Source organism: Lepisosteus platostomus, chromosome 4 (assembly GCF_059453375.1).
Source record: "Lepisosteus platostomus isolate fLepPlt1 chromosome 4, fLepPlt1.hap1, whole genome shotgun sequence".
Classification (NCBI taxonomy): domain Eukaryota; kingdom Metazoa; phylum Chordata; class Actinopteri; order Semionotiformes; family Lepisosteidae; genus Lepisosteus; species Lepisosteus platostomus.
The window spans coordinates 68,979,641-69,004,637 of NC_142614.1; the positions used below are offsets into that span (position 1 = coordinate 68,979,641).

At 36.8% G+C, this 24,997-nt stretch overlaps 1 protein-coding gene across 4 annotated transcripts in view; it reads left to right on the plus strand.

Moving 5' to 3' along the window:
• Positions 1-24,997, plus strand: part of LOC148673705 (phospholipid-transporting ATPase ID-like) — a 59,463-nt gene that overhangs the window by 12,706 nt on the left and 21,760 nt on the right. For 3 of the 4 annotated variants that reach the window (XM_088630477.1, XM_088630476.1, XM_088630475.1), the window contains exons 2-6: positions 9,696-9,777; positions 13,334-13,392; positions 18,909-19,022; positions 20,078-20,176; positions 23,343-23,404. In XM_088630477.1, coding sequence (XP_088486603.1) covers positions 9,735-9,777; positions 13,334-13,392; positions 18,909-19,022; positions 20,078-20,176; positions 23,343-23,404 — 377 coding nt within the window. In that variant the 5' untranslated portion in view covers positions 9,696-9,734. Of the gene's footprint in view, positions 1-6,072; positions 6,209-9,695; positions 9,778-13,333; positions 13,393-18,908; positions 19,023-20,077; positions 20,177-23,342; positions 23,405-24,997 lie in introns of those variants that run through there. The other variant, XM_088630478.1, reaches the window with a different exon arrangement.

Genomic DNA, 24,997 nt, shown 5'->3' on the forward strand with positions numbered 1-24,997 from the left:
AAAGAAAAAGGTTTGCTAAATAACAACCATATGTGACTCATTTACTTGTTAAGCATTAACATTCAATATGCAGACTGTGAGGGCTATTTCCCAAGCTTAAAGCAATGCATTAAATAACAAAACTGCTTTTGTTATTTAATCCATTGCTTTTGTGATACTTAAAGAACAGGAGCTTCTATTGACTATGTACACATTTTAAGGTGGTTTTATTTTTGTCTGTCAAGACAATAATTAGTTATTTTTATTGACAAACGGACAGACATACACACTTTACAAAGAAAACTTTACAGAGTGCCCAAATTGTGAAGATGTGACTCAAAGTACCACAGGGATCAGTATCAGGACTGCTACGTTTCTTATTTTATATCAATCATACTCAATCTGGTAACTGGTAAACTAATAAAGTTGATATGAAAATCAAAAGTTTAGAATAGTGCAGACACTGCAAAAGTAAATTAAGAAAGATTAAGAGATTAAGTTAAAGCTGGGCAAAAGAACTTGGCAGATAACATTTAATGTAGATTAGTGCAGAGTATTACATGAAGATAGAGAAAACACAGAAATATAATACAGGAAGCAATGAATTTCAGGAAGTTACCTGTAGTACCTTGACAAAACAGAGGCATTTATGTTCTAATTCTTTTTTATTCATCTTCTAGACAATGTGAGTATCCAACCAACAGAAAGTTGTGATATATACTGTACTTTAAGTGTAGAGTTTAAATCATGTTGAAATTGTACAATGCAAAAGTAAGATCTCATTTAGAATATTGTGCACATTTGTGGTCACTGTGACAGATAAAGATAAGAAATGTGGTTGCTCTGGAGTCAGTCCAGAGGACATCAGATACAAGAAATGTCCTGTCCTGGCAGGCTAAAAAACTGAACCTTTACAGTCTCGGATAGAGAAGACTACATGGGGACCTGATCTCAGCATTCCAGTTTGTTAAAGACATTGACAAATTCAACCAAACGAGTTTGACAGAATTTAGACTGAAACACAATGAGAGAAACTGAACACAAGAGAAATCTGTTGTGAAGTGGATTTGAAATTGTGGACAGGAGGCACATTCAGTACACAGCAGGGAATGAAATGGCTAGATATTATATGGCTAGATTACATATTCAGTCATTTCCATACTCCTTATGTTCTCATCCAAATATCCCAAAAAGCTTCTTTAAAATGATTTAATAATATTAAACAGGCAAATGAACCGTGTCACACATGCTTCCTCCAAAATCATCCATTTCCTGTGCTGTAAATATCAAGTTCTGAACATAGAAGTTATAGTTGCTTTAAGTGGAAGAGAGATGCTGGTCTCATCGAAAACACTGTAAGATCACAAGCACCACGCAAACAGCAGTTGCAGCAATGCAAGGATTCCCTAGCCAACTCAATAGTGCAAAGTAATAGTTACAAATGAGAACAGGCTGTTCAACCCACCAGACCATATGGTATTTACAGCAGTAATATTGACACGACAGAAGTACCTGATTTATCTGAGGACTTCTCCAGCCATTTCTTGAAAGAAAAATAAATGTGGGCTTTAACAACATGGCTGTGTACCTACTGCGTGGACTTTATCAGTGCCTTTGAAGATTTTGATTACTTGAATCACCTCCCTACATAGCCTTTTCTGTTCAAGACTAAAGTTCGGTTCCTTCAGCTTCTACTGGTTTAGCTATTCCAGAGCATCAGGTCTGGCCCCCTTGTCTGCATCCCATTTCAGAAGATACAAAGACCCTGGCTCAGGCCTCAGCCAACATCATTTAAATATACGTTCGGTGTTCCTAGATTATCTCAGGAAGTGGCTTTTATTTTAAATGTTTTTCACTGTAACATCAACAAATATAGTTTATTAAATCATGCTGTTGCACATTGAATATTTCCTATTGCTATAAGCTATTGAATGACCTTATGTTAAATTCCGTTAAATCTGATTATAACTGATTTTAGTTTTTGCCATGTAATAACAAGTCAGTGTTCACAAGGTGAATGGCATAAAGCCATAAAGGTACAGTGTAGATAGTAACTCAGAAAGCTGGTTAAATTGAAGGCATTATTGTAGTATTTTAGTGCATAGGTGATCTGTCATGCTGTGAAGGGAGAAACATCTATTAAAACAGAGAAATTCAATCAATTGTTCAAATCTAAGTAACTTGAACCCATTCAGAATATGGTGAGCTTGCACTTTGATGTTAGTCTGCTTGTCTGTCAATGAATGTATTCACTTTCATGCTGAACAGAAAGTTTAGGCTAGTGTGTGATACAACAGGAAATATCATTACAGTATGTTGTGAAAATGCTACCATCATATAGCTCCAACATTTTCCCTAGGGTATTATCTTGTGCATATAATTATGATCACAAAATGAAGAGACAATCTGACCATGAGCAACTGTTCTAATATGGGTTGTAACTTGACAGAATGTGATAATTACTTAAACATGCCAGAATTATTTAATACTGTACATTCTGCATTTTCCTTAAATGTGATTTCTTGTACAAATCATGATTTCCTTTGGAATTCTCAAGACTAATTTCTTTATACAGTGGAAGTAATTAAAAAAAAGAGATTTTGTTTTGAGGATTTGTGTTGAACTTGCATTTAAACTAAAGGTATTCATTATGCAAGTTTTAAAAATACATTTTCACAATACAGTTTTAGAGAATTTCTCAAAGAAAAATACAGTTTGAACACTCTTCAGTTTTGTTTTTTTAGTCATTTCTATATTGCTTTTAATCATATCATATGTTACCAGTTCATATAAGACCATATGAACACAGATTCCTCACCCAATAATCAATTAGATGTAATTAGGGACCAGTAATAGGACCACTGCTCCTATTAATTTATATTAATGATCTACATTCTGGTATAGTTAGTAAATTCGTCAAATTTCCAACAAAATAAGAGGATTGACAAATACTGAAAAAGCAACAAATGAAATTCAGGAAGATTTAGATAAAATTCAAGATGGGGAAAACACCTGGCAGATGACATTTAATATAGACAGGTGCAGAGTTTTGCATGCAGGTAGCAAAAAATAGAATATAAAATGGGAAACACTGAGGTAGAGGAAGCTTCTTATGAGCAAATAATATGTTGACATATAATTAGGACACATGGTTAAAACATAAAATTTGAGTGAAGAGTGTAAGGCCTTTATGTTATAGTTGTATCACTTTAGAAGGAATTTAGAAGGAACAATGAAACAAGAATCTGAGGACACAAGAGAAAACTACAGTCTGTTGAAATGCATTTAAAACCAAGTACAGAAGTATGGAACAAGCTAACCAGCTGTTTTGTTGAAGCTGATACCCTGGCTCTGTTCAAGATGAAAGTCTTTGATTCAGCTAGTAACTACCAAATGGGCTAGATGGTGTCCACTCATTTGTAACCTTTCCTTATGTTTGTAAGTAAATGCATAGCAGTCATTGCTGGCTTTTACTGGTAGCAGGATTAGTCATCGGTTAATTATTAACCTATGTATGTGACCCAGTGGTGATTAGAAGGAGATAAAATGGTGTCATGGAGGTGAGCACATTTCCATGGTGTCATGGAGGTGAGCACATTTCCATGGTGTCACGGTGAGCACATTTCCTTCACAGCTCCAGTCTCTTTGGTGTGATTCCCGTATCTCTATGTGGAGTCTGTTTGTTCTTCCCATTTCAATATGTTTTTTTTTTCCCAGGCTTTCTATTTGTTTTCCTTTTCCGAAGACAAGCAGGTTAGGTTTGACTGGTTGCTTCAGATTTTCCCTTTGCAGAGGGAAACAAGAAGATTTAATGGAATTTTAACTTGGTGTTAAAGTTTTCCCTGTATGAAAAGTACAGCTTATGGGACTACAAAGAAACACAGCCAACCTGATGGCCTGAAAGGCCTCCTCTCTGACCTTTCAGATCTTCTGATGAAGATACTGTACATAGCACATTTAATCTATGGGTAATCGCTATAGAACAAAATCTTGAAAATAAATATAATTACAGTTTACATTTTGAAAGTTATGAAGTAACTGCAGTGTCACACTGTTTCAACATAATTAAGGAGCAGCTGATATTAATCAAAGATTTAATGCTCAATACAGGTATGTGCATTCTATGGTGTTGAATTGGAGGGAATTTTGAATTTGTTCATAAACAGGAAAGAGAACTGTGTAATTTACAGTTAACCTAAATCTAGAACAATATATTTCAGATGGATGGCTTGTTCTTGTGTACATACTGTTTCAGAGGGTTGTCAGTGCTGCTGGAAAAAAGAAGATCCAAACTTGTGAAATAAAATATTATCTGGGTGACAGGGCCAGGGATATTAAAAACATAAGAAAGGTTACCAAAAAGAATGATTAAAATAATGGTAAACGTGGAATAATGGAATAATGGTAAAAGAATAATGCAATTACATTACATATTTTTAGACCTGCAATAAATCTAGTTACTCTAGCAAACAGAGTTGAAAATTCCTGTATTGGATAAAGAGGTTAGAAAAAGGATGGATGAAGAGATGTACAATTTTTATCCCCACATTATAAGAAGTATTATAATGACATATTCCCCGAGCAAGGTCCAGAAACACTGAGAACATAAGAAAGGTCACAAAGGAGAGGAGGCTGTCTAATAAAAGAACAATGCAATTACATGACATCATTTCGACCCTGGAATGAATCTACTGACTCTTATTTGAACTCTAGCAAACAGAGTTGCAATATGCTAAATCAAGCACAACTCCACTGTATTAAGTTTGCACTACTTCCTTTTTTAACTTCTGCAAATTGTGCTTGGGACCTGTTGATCTTGTCACTTTTCCCAATGTCCCTAGAGTGTAATAATCAATATAAACACCAAAGTCATTTTCACAAGGGGAGTCTTCAATGGCCCATGCTATTCATCCTGTAATTGCACAGTAGGGCACAGTTTTGCTCCCTGCATGTTGTGTTTTGCACTTGACATTAGTTTTTAGTTGAATAATGTCTAAAACACTTTGGATTTCCTTTGCTCCTTCTGCCTTCTACTCCTAATAACTTTATTATTTTGAACAAATGGCAATATTTGAGAGCATTTTACAATAATATCAGCAATACAAAGAGGACCATATAGAAACTGCCTACTGGTGTATTTGCTTAGTGGTTGTAGTTGGTTGCCTTCCTGCTCTAGATATCAACAAGAGTATGAAAAAGGCTAAGAAACATGAAGCTAATTGCAATGGAAACAAAGTCACAGTTTTGGCTTTAGTCTTTGAACCATCAAAAAAAGTCTTGTGGGAATTTGCAAGTGAAACCTTTTAGAAATGCACAGGGCAGGGTCTGTATAATCTGTGTTAGTGGCAACTGCAGTATTATCCAAAAAGCAGTTATTATTTGCAGTACTCCTTTTACTAACTGCTAAACAAAGAGCACTGAAATTAAACTGAACAAATGAATCAATTGTATTGATGCTTTAGGTAAATTTGTCACTTGGATTGGAAGTTGCATGACCTCAGCAGCATGGTCTTATTCAGACATGCTCTCCTCTCTCTGTGGTCTCTGCGGGTGTACTTGCTATTGACGCAGTTGCTAAGTTTACACACACAGAGCGCTCAAGCTCGGAAATCTGAAAACTCTGTGGTAAATGTATCATTGCCAGACAAGACGTTGAAGCCATAAAGAATTGCTTTCCCCTACCTCTCACTTTTCTCTGCCAAACCCAGGCTGTGCTTACAGTATTTCATGTTGGGGGGAAAACCATGTTAGAGAATGACGTGAACGTAAATTCACTATTATGTTAAAGTGGATCTGGGAGGTTAAAGTGTTGTTGGAATCTTAAAACTAATTTGTGAATGTATGAAGTCAGCATCAAGATGATTTAATTGAATATTGGAGTAGTTTGGCTAGATCCTAATGAGTTCCATAGATAGACAATGCACGTATGAAGTTTTTGGTGTGACCTTGGTTGAGGGTATGGCACTCTAGAGGTGAGGATAGGCTGCCTAAAACCCCCCTCACTTCTGGCGGGATCCGGCTAGCTAGGGAGTTTCCCACGGGGGTAAAGAGGGGGAGGAGGGGGGAGTGAGAGAGAGACATGAAGGGAAGTCCTGGGTGTGAGATTTACATATCTACAGCAGGTGAGCAGGAGTGTGCGACATTAGGATCTATCCTTCCACCCTAACTTCTGTTCTAAACTCCATTTGGTAAGAGGAAGCATCTGTTGAAGCAAAAAACTATAACAAAGGTAAGATCCAGAACAGGTTCTGTGTAATGATTGTGCTTCTTTATGTAGGCCCTCAGTTCAGAAACTGTCTCAGATGTACGGTATATTTCCCACAGTTATCTTAAAAGTTTTAATGACATCCGAATAGGCCACTGAAATGTTCTGGGTAGTCTGACACTAATTACTGTGGCTTATTTACATTTTTTGCAATGTATTCTATTAATAATACGCTGTGAGAGTGCCATTTATCAATTGTGTGGTTTACTTGCAGTTTCAGCTTAAGAACAAAAGAATGTTTGCAATTGCCATAAAACTGTTTTGGTGAGAAGGAGTATTGTTTTGTTTTAAAGAATGTATATTTACATAAATATTTATAAAAAATGTGTATATCATATAATTTAATAAGTTTTAAAAACTGAACCACTCGCAACTTTAGTATATTGCAGATAACAGAAGCACAAAAGCCAAAATGTCCCAGATCGTTTGTTGAACAGTTTTGCTCTGCTGACTAAAGTCCTTTATTTTAATAATTATAAGTAATAATTCCTTTCATGTACTGTAGCACTACTTAATTTCAAAGGATCTCAAAATGCTGTATGCTGTAGGATTTATTCATCCATCACTGAGTCACAGTCCCAACCCACCTTGATGAATCAGCTTTTCTGCACCAGCAGGCTCACTACACCACAGATCAGATCAAGGAGTGAAAAGGTGTTTTGTCAATTGCAATAAAAAAAATAAAAGGTTACTTTTGGAAAATCTGATTGTTCTACTCCAGTGAGTAATTTAACCAGGACATCAAAACACAGTCATAGGATCCTATCATAAACAAGTACTGTAGTGTGGAATTCAATTTAACATCTCATCTGAAGGACAGCTAATTCTGTGTAGTATCGAAGTTTGCCATACCAGGGCACTGAATCAGAAATTTAGGCCAGACAGAACCGAACCATGCATTTTTTCAGCAGCACCACTTAGTCCAGTGATCAGTGTTCCCTGGACATCTTCCCAGAGCTGAGAAGATATCACGAGATCTTAGGTGGCAATGCTGTGTTATTAAGCTTTGAGAGCCAGGGATTTAACCGGTTCCTGAATAAGTATTCTAGGAGCCCTTGGAAAACGCTGAAACAATGAAAAGAACAGACGTGTCATGGAATTTAAAAGCATTTAAGAAAAAAGGTAATACTCAGGCTCCTAGGTGCTGGCTGTTTTGCTATTGGAAAATAAACAAGTGCCATTATTGCACAGAAACAGAGTACAGTATGCACAACTGCAAAAGAGTTTCCTCACATGAACTTCTAGAAGTGTTCTTGGGATTAAGGTATTTAAGCTTCCCCAATGATGAACTTTTCCCTCACTGAAAACGTTTAGATATTTTACCAAAACTAGAAGATATATTAGATATCATCTCTTTCTTTTGAACGTCTCGTTATAGGAAGAAAAGTGATATTTTCTTTTGCTTATTTTCTCTCAGCATTGAAAAACGAAGAGTCTAGATTTTTTATATTTTGCATTTTAGATTTTTTATATTTTTGTATTCTATATATTTTAATATTAAATATTTTCACACAAAATAGATTTGACATTTTTTCTTGGGTTCTTTGGGAATACTGCTTTCCAGGGAATGTTTCTGAAGTAATACCCGTATGCTCCTATTTACTCAACCATTTGTTACAACAGATCTTCCACAAATGATCAGAGCTGCAGTCTTAATGAAACCACAGCTAGAAGGGTGGAAAATAAAATTCATTTTGCCACACTCTAACAATATCTCAGGTTTAAAAACTAATAATAAATAAGAAATCTTGTTTCCTATTTAACAGCCTGCAAGGAAAAGGAAGTTTCCTTTACATCTTTGCAGTCCAGGTTTCGGAATTGAGATTATTTATTGCTTTAAAGGGCCCCACTCCTAACAATATGCAGAACAAACTTCTTCTGTTTGATCTTTTGATTTATTCTTGAGATAACATTATTTTTGCTTATAAGGCCTACAGTAGCACTGCAAATTCCCACAACAATATACTGAAAGAATAATTATCAAAACAAAATTATCAGTTCAGTCAACAACATATTGTTCATATAAACCATTTGTGAAACGGAGGAGAATATTTCATTAATATATGACTTTTAAGATAATGAAAGGTGAGGGTTTAATCTTTTCACTTTCCAGGACTCTGAATGCAAGTTAATGAGATTCATCTCGAAAGTTACCAAGTATCGACACTGTGATGTTATCGTGTTCACTCGGAATAGATTTTCGTTGTACTGTAGAGATATGGAACAATATCTCTCTGGAAAGATGGATCAGAACCAAGGAGATGTACTGTGCAAGTCTCAGTAATAAAGTATAAATTAGTTTCCATTAAGCATAAACGCACAAAGCATACTATCTGCTTAAGAAAAAACCTGTTTAACTTTGAACCTCCACATTGAGCAATCCTGTAAGATTCTGATTTCACAGCTATTAAAGGTTTAATCTTCAACTCTGAAGAAGGATCTGTGAGAAATCACACATGATGATATGACAGAGATTAAATTTAGTCAGAGCTATGAGTATGTTTATAATGTAATTCAATAATTTCACAGGCAAGTGCCAGTGAAAAGAAATATCTTTCAAGATCACATTTTATAATGGTATTCCCTGGCAATATGTATCTCAAATGGGAAAGCCTGTGTTATTTTTTAATCTCTGTAATTTAGCTTTTTATTCAAACTTGTAATCACTGCTACAATTATACCTGTTATCTACAATATTATTTGATATGATCACATTTTTAATTCCAAAACAATCACCAGATGTTTTGATCCCGTTTGAGTCAGCTACAGTAACTAAACGACACATTTTCCCAGCCACAATTATGAAAATAAAAATCATAACCATCTCCTGAAGTCACATTTTATTTCTACTATTATTAATGTATTTGGCAGACATTCATTTAAGGAGACCTAAGGCAAGGTACAAAAACTACAGTTAAGACAAGAATCAACACATCATTCACAACAATTAAATTACACACCGTATATTATATTTCTTATTTTGCCTGATTGACATGCGCTGACTGGTGATTGTTAAGAATTTGTCTCAGCAACAGGTCTGAAAGCTGGTGTGGGAAAATTCTGACAAGTACAAGCAGCTCAGGCAGAGCATCAGAGCAAGTTCAGCCAATACTCTTTGTATTACAAAGAACACCTCAAATAAAATAGGAGATGGGTAGTGGTTTGCTAATGCCTGCAATGCCTGGTGTGTTTATCACATAATCATGCCCAAAGCACAGAATTCTTTTAATTGGGTTTGCTGATCATGAAGTCATAGTCTGTGCATGTTGATCATTTTTTAATTGCCAAAAATTGAGACATGCAGACCTATAGAAAATAAACTCCTCTAGAAACTGGCACACTATAGTCTACCTGCTGTGAAATGAATTTGTTTTGGGGGTGTGAAATGTAGAGTAATAAAAACAAAAATACTGAATTAGAGGTAAAATAACACATTTTTTTGTTATTACAGATATTCCATGGATGCATAGGACAAAAGAGGAACTCTGTGATGTCGTTCTTTGGTTTGGATTGCAGGAAGAAGAAAGAAAAAGGTACTATGTGTTTTTTTAGAACCACGTACAGTAGCTTTTGCAAGCTATTGTTTCCTGGGGTGAAATTCTGAACAATGTATTCATATTCAAATGATTCTTCCCCAAAGCTACAATTATACACATCTATAAGCTGCAGGTCTACAATACTTTTACAGTATATATATACAAAATTATAAGATCTCTGTCAGAAGGTCTCAGGATGTAGATTACACAACACAAAAATACTGTGTTTTTCTCATCAAACATTTTTTGTTGCAGTGCTTAATTAAGCTGTTACTCTTATTTGGTGTTATGATTTCACAATGGGCATTGCAGTTCAAAGCCTGAATAATTTTACAAGGCATTTTACTGGTGATAAATAGGAATTTCTAGAAGCTGTTATATTCTATGTCCTGCTTGGGGAGAATAATCAGCCAGGCAGTAAACTAATTCAAGGAAATCTACCACACCCTTTGGCAAACTCCTGGCAGCCTCTTTTGCTGGAGTCTAAGAGCTTCATTCCATGTACAGTATTATTTTGATGTACTGTACATGGAAAGAGTTCTGCTCTCACACTGGGCTTGTCTTTAATTTCACAGATACTTCCTAATTGTCACTCTGTTTTTTGCACAAATCTTGTGCCTGGCTCTTATTTTCAAAGTTTGGTATTGGAGCATCAAATGGGAGGCCAGAAATCACAAATACCGAGCATGTAAACACCAGTGGTTTGTAAATAGGTCAATTGCAATCAGGTAAAAAAGTCAGCCCCTTACTCTTTTACAGTACATACAGTAGCAAACATGTGATGCTGAGTCACATTGGGTTCCTTGACAGGAAAGCATAATGGGAGAAAAAAGCAGGATCCAAGTTAATATTTAGTTTGACTCAGTTTTAGATGGTAGATTACGTTTTCGAATGTGTAAATGAATTCCACTGTACTGTACATTATCAACAAGCACACTAGTTTCTTTAGTGTGTGCACCTGCATTGTAAATCCTTTCCTACAAGTAGGGAAACAAGAAGTCACAGTTCAGTGCAGTTCTGAAGTAAAGTTATTATAAAGGAGGCACCAGAAAGCTGAGCAAGGACATACCAGTCTTCCTTCCTTCAGCTCTGAAGCTAAAGCATTTCCACATGCTTTTATAATTAGACACAGCCCAGTCTCCTACGTTACCTCATGAAAGTTGTGTTGGGAAAAAGGATATTTTTGGAAAGAAGATGTATTTAAATGCCAGCACAGAAAGAATATTTCCAACCTCCAGAAATGCAAATCTCGCAAGCGTCCAGTTGTTACACATCTCTCATAGTCCCCGTCAGTTCAATCTGAGCCTCACGACAGGTGTCTTGCTTCTCAACATGTCCAGATACACGGTCTTTACAAGATGTACGTCTGATCTCCCAGCATCAAACCACATCTGTACTGCAGCTGCTTCACAGTTAAAAAGATGGTTATGGTGGCCACCGCAAACAAAACTCAACAAGTCAGAAAATCCTCTTGCCATGCGGTGCTAGTCTCTCCACGCCCTTGCTTGTCTTTGGTCTTGTGGCCATATTGTCATTACACTGACTCATACATAGACATTTCTTGCATGGAGGTCATGGTGTTCTTTTAAAAATAGTGTTTATTTCTGTTTCCGGGAGATTTATCAAGAGTTTGTTTTCCCCCCCCACAGCAACATCTCTTTTTTCTGTGCTTTCTCTCGCTTTTTAACTTCTAGTTTTTGGTTCCAGCTTCCTGTTAGGTTTGTCTCCTGTTTGATGTACACGAAACACAGAAACTCTGTTTACGAAGTGAACTGTTTTAGCTTTGTAATGTAAATTATGGAATTAGTAATGTAAGAAATGAAAACAGGGCACCCCGAAATGTTCATGGAAAACCTCAAACGTTCATTTCTTCCCTCTAGTCAAGGATACGGAATGGGGTGAACCACATATAAAAGAAGGCTTGGTATTAGAATCTGATACAAAAGTAAAATACAAAATAAAACTCAGGAGTCCCTTTCAGAAAGAAAAGCCAGCGATTCACTCCTCTCTCAGGCAAGTTCAAAATAAGAAACAACCTTCTCAGTGGAAACAAGGGAAGACAAGGAAAAAGCTTTCACTGAAAGACAAAACCTTTATTCTTCGTTTGTTTGTCCTTTTGGGGACAAACAATCTACTGTACAGTATCGCCAACCAGACCACAAGAAATAAAGCAGACTCCCTCTTATAGCCATTATGAGCTTTATGTAGATAATTCTACAGTCTGTCCCATAGCAGTTTATAAAGTCCATAATGGCTATCAGAAGGAGACTGATTCTATCCTCGCAGGAGGGGAAGTCAGCCTAAACGATCACCTTTGTAAAAGTATCCCAACTCCCCCTTAATCGCTGACCATGCCAGCGATGATCACAAGGGCAAAACAAAATTAAGAACAGTCTCCCCTAGTGCCGGTCCAGGGAAATCTCTGGTGTGCTGGATGTCAGTGGTAAATCTCCAGTGCTAATTGAAGACTTGAATGAATCTGCCAGTTTGCAAAAAAACTTGGGATAATTTGTTTCTACACTCCTGTCCTGTGTTTTAAAACTATTTTATTTTTAATTACTACTGCTCCCAATAGCTTCAGCATTCATTACTTTACACAGCTTCTCCACAGCCTTATTATATATACCCTTATTTCTTACTAACCACTCTTAATCGGTAATTAATTTATCATGAACGGACACAAGATGAAGTGGGATGTGCCGATGGCGATGGGAATGATGATGTCCAACTGGACCTGCAGAGGTCCAACTGGTTACATTTCCTGACAGCACACCTGACTGACGGCAGTTTGAAAATACTGAAACTGAATCATTTTAAGAGCTGAAAGCACTTTTTTTTATGTGTGCCGACTGAAAAAAAAAAAAGAAATCAGTTGTGATTAAGAATTCCAAAGAATTCAAAACCAGAAGGTATCACTGGTTGAAAACCACAGGTTTATTTTGTTATTCTGGGATTCTACAAGAAGTCAGGGTTATATTCATAATGGATGTGCAGAAACATAATGGATGTCATAAACATTTTAAGTTGCAGAAAACTATTGGTGTGCTACACATGGTATTGCGATGAATCATGTGTGTGGGATGTTACCTTTAGCCAACATTTCAAATTTGTTACTGGAGGCAGATGGATCCTAATGATGACATCCATACTGCATAGAGATGGTGTGGGCCTTTTCATACTATAGTCACCTTACTGAACAAATGAAACTGGGCTCAAGTCACTCAGGCTGAGTGCAGGCATCCAGGCTTCTGCATTTCTGTCATTTTCAGTGACTAGAGTTACAGTGAGGTCAAGAGGTCAAAAACACACTGTTCTTTACTCACATTATTAAGCACTGCAACTGCAATTGTATTTTGAAGAGAAAACATCACAGCAAATCTGGTCTCTTGCCTTGGTCTTATTAGTATTCAAGTGCCTTTACAGTATAAGCTGAAGATTTCCGATTTTCTCAAAATCAAATGCTACAATGCAACACAATGTGAGAGTTCTGATTAATTACTAATTTTATTGCAATTTAACTTTTGAACTTATTTATTTTGTATTTGTTTTACAGAGGAAGAGAGGCACATTCGAGCAAATAATAGAGAATTCAATCTTTCCTTCAAGTATGCGGTATGTCTTGCAACTTTTATCCCCTTTTTAACATTAGGAAACTAATGGTTAATTCTGGTTTATAGTAGTGAACATTTACTTTTTAAAAAGAGAAATTGACTAAATACCCCTGTATTTGAAATAATAGAGATAATGGCTATTTTATTTAATCTTTACCCTGGTATTTCATGTTTTATTGCCTATGTACAGCAAAATCACCTACAGCATAAAAGCATCACACTCATTTTTATTTCTGAAATCTTTCACTTCATCAAGGTTTTAGTAAATGAGTAGAGCTTATGGGGGGTGATTGTTTTAGCGTAGTTTCATTGCTGACAGGGCAGGAAGTGTGAGCCCCAGTTCAGTGATGCTCCAGGCACAGGGGAATGTGGGTGCCCCGTGTGTCATGGTGGAGTGGTGATAAATACTAATGCTTCCCAGCTTTTGCTTCCTGGGTTCAGTTCCTGACTGGGGTTCATTTCGTGTCTTTCTGAGCTTTTATATTCTCCCTATCCCGGTTGCTTTTTTTCTCCCACTACTTAAAGACATGTCGATAAAGTAAGCAGGTTTTTCCTAGTGACCACTGTGTGCTTGAGTGTGTACATGTGTGCTGCTACAGCCCGGCATCCTGTGCAGGATATCGCTGCTGAGATTTGATCCTGATCACTCAAGGGACCCAAGCGCTCACAGCACCTCTCCCTAGAAAGCAGGCAATTCTGCCATTGTAACAGAATGGGTTCTCTGCCATGACAGGGTTCAAAACTGTCTACATTTCAGAGGGGGTGACAACACTGGCTCAGTGCATGAGCCTGTTATACATGCCAAAGCCTTTCAACAGAGATAGCATCTGAAAAAACAGAAACTTCTAAAAGATGCAAAAAATGCACAAAGGTGAGAAGTACATTTACAATACTGTAAGAATCATGAGCCTTTGTATCTATATAATAAACCATTTCTTTAACTGGCTTTCAGGTTTAACTTGTTGAAGACTGAACTTGAATTTTTAATTGTTAGAAGAATTTTCTCCCCAAAATAATATTGTACAATATTAATAAAAGTACATGTAGTCTCTGGACAAAATAAAACAAACAAATATAAAAAGCAGAAGTAGAAGCACATTTATACGTCCCATATTCAAGCTATGAAACATTAGGAAATTACATCTAAAGCTAATACACACTTCTCTTTTATAAGGTTCTCTTACCACAGAACTGAAAATAAGGAGCTTGCAGAGCATATTAAAGAACATGATCAAATTAAATGTTTAGATTCTTAAGAAAATGATCAAAATTGCAGTTTCTCTGCAGCGTTCACTTAGTATAGGAGCTGGGGATCTCCAAGGTTAGCTCACACAAAATTCTAACCTTTTAAAAATGTTTTTGTGTTTGTTATAGCATTGTAAGTTAATACCTGCTGTATACTGTACGAGACATTACCTTGTGTGTTGCTAAAACACTGTTTGCCGAGGAGTTGGAAATGCATTCCTAAATGTGTATATTCATTTACTGTACTGTATTTTTCCGGCTCTGGAGATGATCAGAGAGCTGGAGTACAGCCAGAGGTCTGCTCCATGTTCCTGCATGTTTTACAAGTTAACCAGAAAGCAGTTTCTTCAACATTAGCAGTCTCTCCTACTTGTTTATACACATTCTCAATAAGTGCCCCTGCTCCCTTTAAATTCAGTGGTGCTAACATAGGTGCAGCTTCTGATACTGGGAGTCTTTTCACTTGACCTGCGCATTACTGAGATGCTGAAAGTTATGCTAAGGAAATCCTAATGATTTCTTTTGCACGCATTCACATTTGTATAAGCTTATTTGTAGTATGGTTACTGATTCCACATGGCATTTGTAGATGTTTACTAAATCTTTGAGAACACCTTAATTCACACATCTATGCATGTTTCATCCGAAACACACTGTAGACCACTCCTTCCTATCTATACATCTACATTATTTTTGATCAAAATGTGACAAATATCACATATTGTATTGAAGGTGTTAAATATTTGATTCTTCCTTCACTTGTATTGAACATACTGTAAACATATCATAGAGTAACCTTGTTTAAAGGCCTTTATAAAAAGTAAGGTGCTAGACATATGAATATGGTATAAGCAATTTTCTCATGCCGAAGCACACTTCTTATGTGTCTTAGACAATTTAAACAAATCAAGGTTTGAAGATGTTTCTGGAACTGCGAGAAGCAAAGGGGTTCATTCATTGAAGCTGCCTGATCTCTCTAAACAGATAAATCTGTTTTACCAGCAAGAGGAGAGGTACCGTTGAGGTATAAATTAAAACAATGACTTTCATGTCAGGGAAACATTCTTGAGGCTGTGAATTTTTTCTCATTTTATTCTTGTATCTAAGAAACCATCAGGTGTTTGTGTGTTTTTATATTATTTCTGTGCATGGTTAATCTCAGAACTGAAAAAACAATAGTTTTAAAGGCCAACTCTCCCATTTTTCTCCCAAAATGAAACGCAAACTCTAGGGTAGTGACACTAACGGAATAATTCTAGAACTTTTCTTTTAATCCATCTTTTAGTGGTTGTAACTTGTGATTGGAGATATTTGATATGCAGCACAGTACTGTAGTTCAGCTTACTAAGCGTTTGTAAAAGGCAACACACACCCTGTTTCCCAGTGTTATATACAGTAAGGTAGGATTGGAATTTTAAATCTCACCACACAGTTTTTCCTATTAAATCTTAGATAAATGAACAATTATTTTAAAAGCACAGGCTTCAATTTAGTGGAAGATCAGACACACTAAAGAATTTTATTGTTTGTCACTAGGCATACATAAATTAAACTTTCACAGGTAAATAATCTGCCAGTTCATACTATATATTTAGTAAATGATTCATTCAATAAGAGAATATTTTTAATTGGAACTGTAGTCCCAATTTCTTAGAGTGGCTATTAAATCTCAGTAACAAAATAAATTAAAATGACTGAATCGCAAAATTTCACAAATTCTGAATTAATTCTGAATTAAGCACAATATTGTAAACTTTGTTTAGAAGTCAGTAGAAGTACTGCATAGCTGCCATATTGTCACAAACCCCTGATCTCACCACAGGAGAATGCTTATTTTGAATGCTTGCTTGAAAATACTTCAAAGTTTTAGATAGATTAGCTTTCTCTTTTTTTAACCAGCAGGCCTTTACAATATACAGTATAAACTCAAGATAACAAAGATTGCAGTTTACCAAAGCATGTGTTCGCAGTACCCCAATGAATCACCGTAAACCAAGTCCATCACAGTAGACAAAAGAGAGAATTACTTTCAGAACTTTGTAACATCTAACTTCCCTTTTATCTTGTCTGTGATATCATCTCTGTCTCTGCTCAATGCTAATAATGAGTTGTTGCTCTAGATGTAATTAGGTGAGAAGTGTTATTCCCTTTAGTCAACTTTTTGTAGCTGAAGTACACTAGAATTTCTATTGCAAATTACATTTTCTGGTGATAGTTCTTTGAACAGTGTTTGTAGACAAGTATGGAAAAGCTCTCCTAATACCTACAGCAGTTCCACTTTCTCCTGAAAGAAAAACAATTTACATATTAAATCTGTATATAGAGTAATTTTGTTTGTGTTGTGCACCGTCCGGGGCTCGAACCCGATGCGGCAAGGGCGCCCGCCTGAGCCCCCGTTGCGTTACAGTGTATTTGTACATACTGTACTACAGGCATGCTGAATTTTAATATTTTCATTTTTTTATCCAGTTGGGCAAGTATGTTTAGTTTTAAGCTTTCTCTGATGTACTACAGTGTTCTAAAGAACAGAGGATTTGTATCCTGTTTAGTTTGGGTGTTTCTTAATTGTACACATGCTTTAAGACCGTGTTGTTAAAGGCTAAGAAGCTGTAGGCTAAGAAGTGAAAGTGACTGGCAGCGCACCATCACTTTAATTAGGTCTACCTCAAATAAAAAACGTCCACATCGTATGGCGTTTTTATTGATTTTCTCCATACTATACACATTTTAAGAGAGTGCTGATAAGATACAATAAAATCTAGACCATGCTAAAGCCGGCTGACAAACCTGCATGAGTGAACCGATAGCAGTTCTTTATGTCAATGTAGTGCTTCATGTGTACCTGGCTATGAGCTCATGAAAAAACAAATATTTGAACAAACAAGCGAAATGGTTGCACAGCTGCTCAGTGTCTGAATCTCCGACTTCTGAACTCAAGCATCGCTTTGTTTCTACAGTATGTAACATATTGTAACGACCGCGGGAGCAGGCGTCGGACCCAGAAAGGGGTTGAACAACACATTTATTAACCAGAACCGGGGAAAGGTACTACACACACAGGGACAGGGGGTTACAGCGCTGCACCAATACTAACACAGACACGGGAGGGAAGAGGCTGCTTCACAGTCCCGTCGCCTTATATACAGTCCGTATCCCCCCAAGCCCCGCTCCTCAGGCGCTGTTCCCAGCCCGCCTTGCGTACGCACGGCCGAAGGGGACAGAGCAGCCCTTAAGCGCCCCACGTGGGTGCTGCAATATAGACTCTGTAAATTACAATCACTGCACCATCGGTCTTATAGCAGACATAATCTACCTCATGTGAGGAATGATTTTGATTTTTTTTAGAATGCCTTGCTTTTCCCAATCACTTGGTATACCATCCTACTCGGTAAACATGCTATTTATAAAGTAAGACATCATTTAGTGTAAACAGGAAGTAGGAACAAATTCTGTGTATCAGAAAGGACAATGAACCCAAGTTTCAAGGATTTTAGATTTCACAGCTCGCTAACGTCATAATCCTGTTTTCCGAGGTAGTCATATCCAAGTGTTATAGAACTACTCTTCCAAATGATCTTCTTGAAAGAAAACACCCACTGTTGCGGTTGAGGCTTTTTAGGTGAGAGTCAAAAAGTTGTTGAATCTTTTCTTTAAACGATTCAAGATCACAGAGGATTTCGTTCGTGTTTGAATCTCAGGGTGCTTGGAGAATACGGATTGTTTTTACACACTAGCTTTCAGTTTGACAACAAAACTAACCATCCTTAATTAAGACTTGGAAAAAACAGCATAAATCATATAATGGTCTTCTTAAAATAAAATGTAGCTCAATGCATTGCTCATGAAAATATATTCTTTGCTAGCAGTCGCATGCAAATTCGGTGCCACGTTGCTGCCTGTCGCTGTCCATTCACTTGTAATTACCCTATCTCCCAGATAACATTTATGCTGTTTAGAGTCTTCTTATTCAGTGATCCTACAGCAGTTTGGCGCCGTTGTGGGATTTGGTATGAACTTTGCATCACTTTTGTTTATTTTATTCAGAAGTAATTGAGATTTAATCTAGCAGAGTGCTTAGTATTATTATTATCATTAATAAACCAGTATTGCATGATGGTAAAGAAAGTTCTTGCTCCTTACTAAATATTTCCCGATTTAAACATTTAGGTATTGTGATAAACTGATGAGGATCATCTTAAAATTCCCCTTTGTGCTTTGAAAAAAAAAGTAAGTCATGTTTTTAGTGTTATTCTTCTGTTTTCCTCCTTACAGACAAATGCCATTAAAACCTCCAAATATAATGTGATTACATTCCTGCCTCTTAACCTCTTCGAGCAATTCCAGAGAATAGCCAATGCCTACTTCCTCTTTCTGCTCATTTTACAGGTGAGTTCTCTGACATTTTATCACATTCTGCCTCCTAAATGCAAGTAATCTTCCCCCAGTGAAGTAGATTAATTTGACTGGGTCATTTACAGTACTGTATGTCCTTCAGATAGTAGAAGGACATTGCTTTGCAAACTTTACTAAACTTGTTGCATTTCAAACCAAAGGAAGGTCATTGCTTTCTGCTCCATCATACACTTGGGAATACTCCACAGTGATCAGCAGGACAAGCACAGCAGGGCATTAAATAAAGAATTAAAATGTTAAATTTCAAAATGGAGTTATATCAATAAGAGTTTTAAACAGTATGTTTTGCCAACCACTAAAATGTTAAAATAGGAACAAACACTACTACAAGTTGTGGAATGACAGGACGAAGGATACTACACTCACATGAGAGGACACGTCCATCGATTCCATCATCTGTCAAGCTATACACAATGATCTCACCCATAACTTTCATTACGCTCCCTAGCAAGACTGAGAACAGTTCCTCTCCATAGACACATGGATCACAGCTGGATGTTGGGCACAGAGCCGACATTGGTATAGTTCACTCTGGATAGTGTGTATTTAAACAGATAGTTCATTGACAATGATGTGGCCCAGGACAATTGTGTATTATTATTATTATTATTATTTTATATGGCTGACAGGTTTGTCCAAAGCAATTTGCGTTTGTATTTAGTAATTATATTACAGTATCTGTCCTTGCTGTTGATTCAATAGTTATTGGACTATTTGTTTTAATACCCAACACTTTGCAATCTGTTATTGTTCAGCAGCCCAGCACTCCAATAACGCCCTTACAGCTACACTGGCGGGACAAGAACCCTTTAATCTGAAATGTGCTGCACTTCACTACATGCTGGAAGACCCATAGGAGGCCACAGGAGTTCATACATCATGCTCTGCCTGACTCCAAACTCCTCGATGTCAATGATGTTCAGTCACTTGTTTGTCACTGCTTGAAGTACTCTTCCTATGAGTGAATACCCTGGTTTTGATAAGCATCCAAACTATTTGTCGTTCTTGTTTTTTTTTTTCATTTTTAGCTAATTCCACAAATATCCTCCTTGTCCTGGTTTACTACGGTGGTGCCTCTGGTGTTGGTGCTAGCTGTGACTGCAGCAAAAGATGCCACCGATGACATCGTAAGCAGAGTTTTACGTAACTTGTTTCAAGGGGAGTTTATCAATAATGCACTTACTGGGCTTTTATCAGTCCAGGAGTTCCTTAATTTGTTAATGTTTTCTCACCTGTTTTTGTATCACTTTGAGTTCTTAAACTATGAGAAAACCTCAAAACAGAAGCTGCCTTCCAAGAACTTCACAGACATTGCTTAGTCAGAATCTTGTAATTAATACTATAGGTAGAATAATACCAGGAATGAGCAGTACAGTGCCTTGCAAAGGTATTTATCACCTTTCAATGATATCAAATTTTGTTAATTACAAATGCTATAAATACATTTTTACAAAGTGAGAATTTTTAAGCAAAATTTGAACTCTCGAGCGGCTTATTTGTGGGGTGAAAGAAGTAAAATTTCAGCAAAAACCACAAAGAAGGAACAAAATGTAAAATGTGTCAGTTGCATAAATATTCACCACCTTTCTACGGGAAACTACAGAATTAGTTTACAGGTGAGAAACAGCAGGATTTCTTAGATGTGAAACAGAATTCAAAATCCTGAATGACAGTGATGACAGCAAATTCAGTACCTGCCAAACGCAAGTGCAAATCAAGTCCAAGTCTGTAGTTTAATCAATGAAGGCATCACTGCTGTCATTATTAAAAGAGTAAAGGGTGTATGAAATAATCTTCTAAATAATACTTCAACGATACTCTTAGTTTTTTTGTTACATTTTTGGAGCTTTTGGACATGTTCACTCTTTTTCTACTATTTTTACGTATTCAAAAGCAAATGCAATCCAGCTGCCTTTTATTGAGCATTTGATCATTGATCTACTGTATGTTTTAATATATGTGCAGAAATATTCCTTTAAAAAAAACTACGATTTTATTTTACTTTCAATACTGTCCCAGTTTGGGTTTGACAGTTGGTGGTTTGAGTGAATCTCATGGGAGCAGCACAGACACACTCTTGAATTGCTGCTAAGCAAATACTGTAAATGAAATTGGACTGAACCAAGATCTTTGTAGGGATACACAATAGACCTTACAAATTATCACAGTGTGGGACAGACAGCTAATGCCGGCATCACACTACACGACTTTTCCTAGGATTTTCGGTCGTGGCGAGAGTTGCCGCGCGCGCCCGTTACCGACAGTTGAGTAGTGTTTCACCGCCAGTGACTCCGTCACAGCGCTCTTAACGGCCCCTACGGCTCTCTGCGACTCGCTACGACAAAATCAAACTGGTTTGATTTCTCGTAGTGAGTCGCAAGTCGCAGGGGTGGGCTCTTGTGTCTGTGACAGTCACAGCCAATGAGCGCCCAACCGGAAGTACAATGCGGCTGCAAAGAAAGAAGGAAAACGAGTGTTTTGGACAGTGCAAATGGAGGAGAGGCACATCGAACTTTGGAGCCAGCACAGATGTCTGTTCGATGTTTCGCGTTTGTTGTTTGTTTACTGTCGTGCGGTACTCCTCCTCTTGTTTCCGGTGTGCTCCACGTTGATCGGCTGCCAAAATGACGTGACCTCACGGTTCTTTCGCCGCGCAATACCAGATTTGGAACCGTGATGAAAAGTCGCCAGGGAATCGTGTCATTAGTCATCCCCTGCAATTCCTAGTCGTCTAATTGGACACCCTCTAGGACAGAAAAGGCAGCGAGATTCAGCAACTGCAGTCGTTCAATTTGACATGCTCTCCGACTAGAAGTCGGGTCGAGTCGAGTCATGTAGTGCGACGCCGGCTGAACCTGTTTTTTGGTCTGTCCTCTTCAGTAACAACAGTTACTGTAGAGGACAGACCAAAAAATAGTAACATCAGTTACTGAAGTAACTAATTGGACATAAGGGCGCCTGATTGCTTCCTCGCTGCAGTTTTTCTTAGTGAAGCATTAGTCTTCACTCTCACATGATTCAACTTCATTTTGTTGTTTATTACCTAATAAAATATCCTAATCTATTTATATTTACAAAGCTGCCTTTCATATTTTGTAGCATCTCTCTCCCTACTGTCAAATCTCGATTGTGTAGTTTCTTTTGTTTCTTGTTATCCAAAGTTAATATTCTTTTCCTTTCTCCTGTCTGTTTATTTACACTTAAGACAATCTGCTTCCTGCATTGGTAGAGTCTTTCAGTCCTTTTTATAGAATTGCAGGTTACATTACATCGTGATCTAAACAAATGTCCTTAGGCTGCTTTTAAAAAGGAAATAGACAGCACTGCATTAGAACCGCTTTCCAGCTTGTTTCCTGAATCAAGCAAAACACCATATTTATAAGAGCAGAATATTAATTATTTTTAAAAATCAGTATTAGTTTGCTGCCAAATTAAAGGAGCTTATTGTAAATGGAAAAAAAAGTATATAACTAAGACAAGTATCCATTACCTTAAACACTAGATCAATCAATATGAATACAGTACATACAGTATCAGTGAATTTGCTGTTCAGTAAAACATTTTGAAGATCTGTTTACCATTGTCTAGTGTACTGATAGTTGACCTGTCTGATACAATTAAATTACACCTGCAATGGCACACCTATACAAGCACGCTCCCTTTACAGTAAAAATCAGGAATTTCATTCTCTTTTTTACATAATGATTGAAATAACAGTGACAGAACAAAGCCTACTGTACACTACATTCAGGGTAGCATTTGCACATCATAAAAACACCCTTTCAACATCCTGTTTGTCAGGAAGAGACCTCCTGCTTCAAGCATAATAGATCATTAAAATGGCTTGTAGTTAGCAGTTGTAAGCTCATTTCACAGAGCTTTCAACAGTGCTTGCACTTCTTTTATTTAAGTAGTCTTAATTGCTTTTGTGAACCTAAAAGAAATCAACATAAAAGTAAACAAATAATGACAATAAATGTATGCACACCATCATATGCTCAGCTGCACTATTTATATTGCTTAAAGAGAGCAAGCTGAAATAAATATAGACCAGTCATTAAGGATAACACACCTTATAGTCAGTCCTGTCCTAAAAATATACAGTTTTAGATATCCTTGTTGCTGAAACATCTGCTTTACAAAATGCTTTGTAGATGTACTGTTGTTCTGGTGTGCCATACAGTAGATTGAACTCTTGTTTGTTTTGTGCTTGTATCTAAGATGTGTATTTTGCTTCTGAACTGTCTCACTCTTTGAGTAATCCGATCTCTTATCACACTTCTCTCTCTGCAGAATCGCCACAAAAGTGATAAACAGGTCAACAACCGCCAGGTTAAAGTCCTTATCAATGGAGAGTAAGTTCATTTGCATTACATACAGTATCAGTATTAGAGTACAATGTTCTGGGTATGGCCAAATTTAATCTTTGCAAACCTTTTTTTTGTAAATCTTCCAAGTGTCAGGTCTTGTGTGAATTGCTTAACTGCAAGAAGGAATATATAGGATATATTTTAATAAAAACACCCAAGGTTTATGAAGTAATGTGAAACTACAGCATTGTATTTTTCTATGGATGTCATAATACGAATAGGTGTGGGTGTATAGAATGGATATGTCTTGGCATCTTAGCTAAAGTGCTTAGTCCTTACTAATTTTGTTTTCCAGTGTGTTTGCAATGAAAACAAAGGTTGTGATCACTGTGCGGAGTTCTGGATTACTTTGGTCATATCTGTGTCAGGGGATAAATAAGATATAAAACAATCACAGGATAAAAAACTATAAAAGTTCATGTGTATGCATGGTAGAGCATAAGTTGTAATAATGCTTTGAAATCAGTGATTTCAAACACTTTTCACCTGACAGTCAGATACAGTACCTCAAGATGCCAATCATGAAGACCAATCAATCCCATCTGAAGAATTATTATTAAAGAGGTCACCATATCATATTATAAAGGATGAGTAACTTTATTTCCGAAGAATTGACCTCAAGTTAACCTGCTATATTTTCTAGGAATGTACTGAGAGAAAGTCAATGCCACTGACAGATCAAAATGTCATTTGACTGGTTTCTCTTTTCTTCAGCACCCTGTAGTTACAGTACAGCCCTTATTAACCGCAAAAGGGTTTAGCACTGTTTAAATTCATTATATGCTTATTTGTGTTGAAATACTGCAGACCAATTAACTGTATATTCCCTTATAATTGCATGTTTTAAAATGATGCCGATTACTTTATTTCTCTGTACGTCATTGTAATTACTGCAACGGGCTAGTGTCCTGTCCAGGGTATGCTTCAATGATCTATGTTTCCAGGACAGGCTTAAAAAAAGGCAGAAAAAAAGCAGATTTCTGATAATAGATGGAACATTTTAAAAGCGGAGCTTACGGTTTTTCATCTTAATACCTAGCAGGCTGTTCATTTGAATTCATCAATGATTTCCACAGGCTTTAGTCATTACAACAGAGGAAGTGACTGGTGGTGTAGGAATGAAGACAAAAGCAATGCAGTCTGTTATTTGGGTTTGCTGAATGTTTCAAAGGGCAGAGCAGTTTTTGATTTTGAAAGAAGTTAAAGAAATAGACACAAATCTAGATCTGTTGAAATCCAGTTCCCTATTCAGTTTTATATCCTCAGTCCAATCACATGGACAGGTGACTGATGGGAATACGAATTCTCTGCATAAGGCTGTATGAGAAAAGTTGTTTTACAGCACAATAATTGTAGATTAAACTGTGATCCACACAGTCCTTACCTACAATATATCTGGTTACTGTACTTACTGTAACCTGTGATTCTTCCATCAAGTACATACATTTTAGTGAGCAAAATTTTAATATACCGTATATACAGTACTGTAGATAACCAGATTTGTTATTAGAGTAAGGCCTCATGTCTGTTTTGTAAATGTTCCAAGCAGCAGATGTTATAGTGCTGATGTTTAGTTTT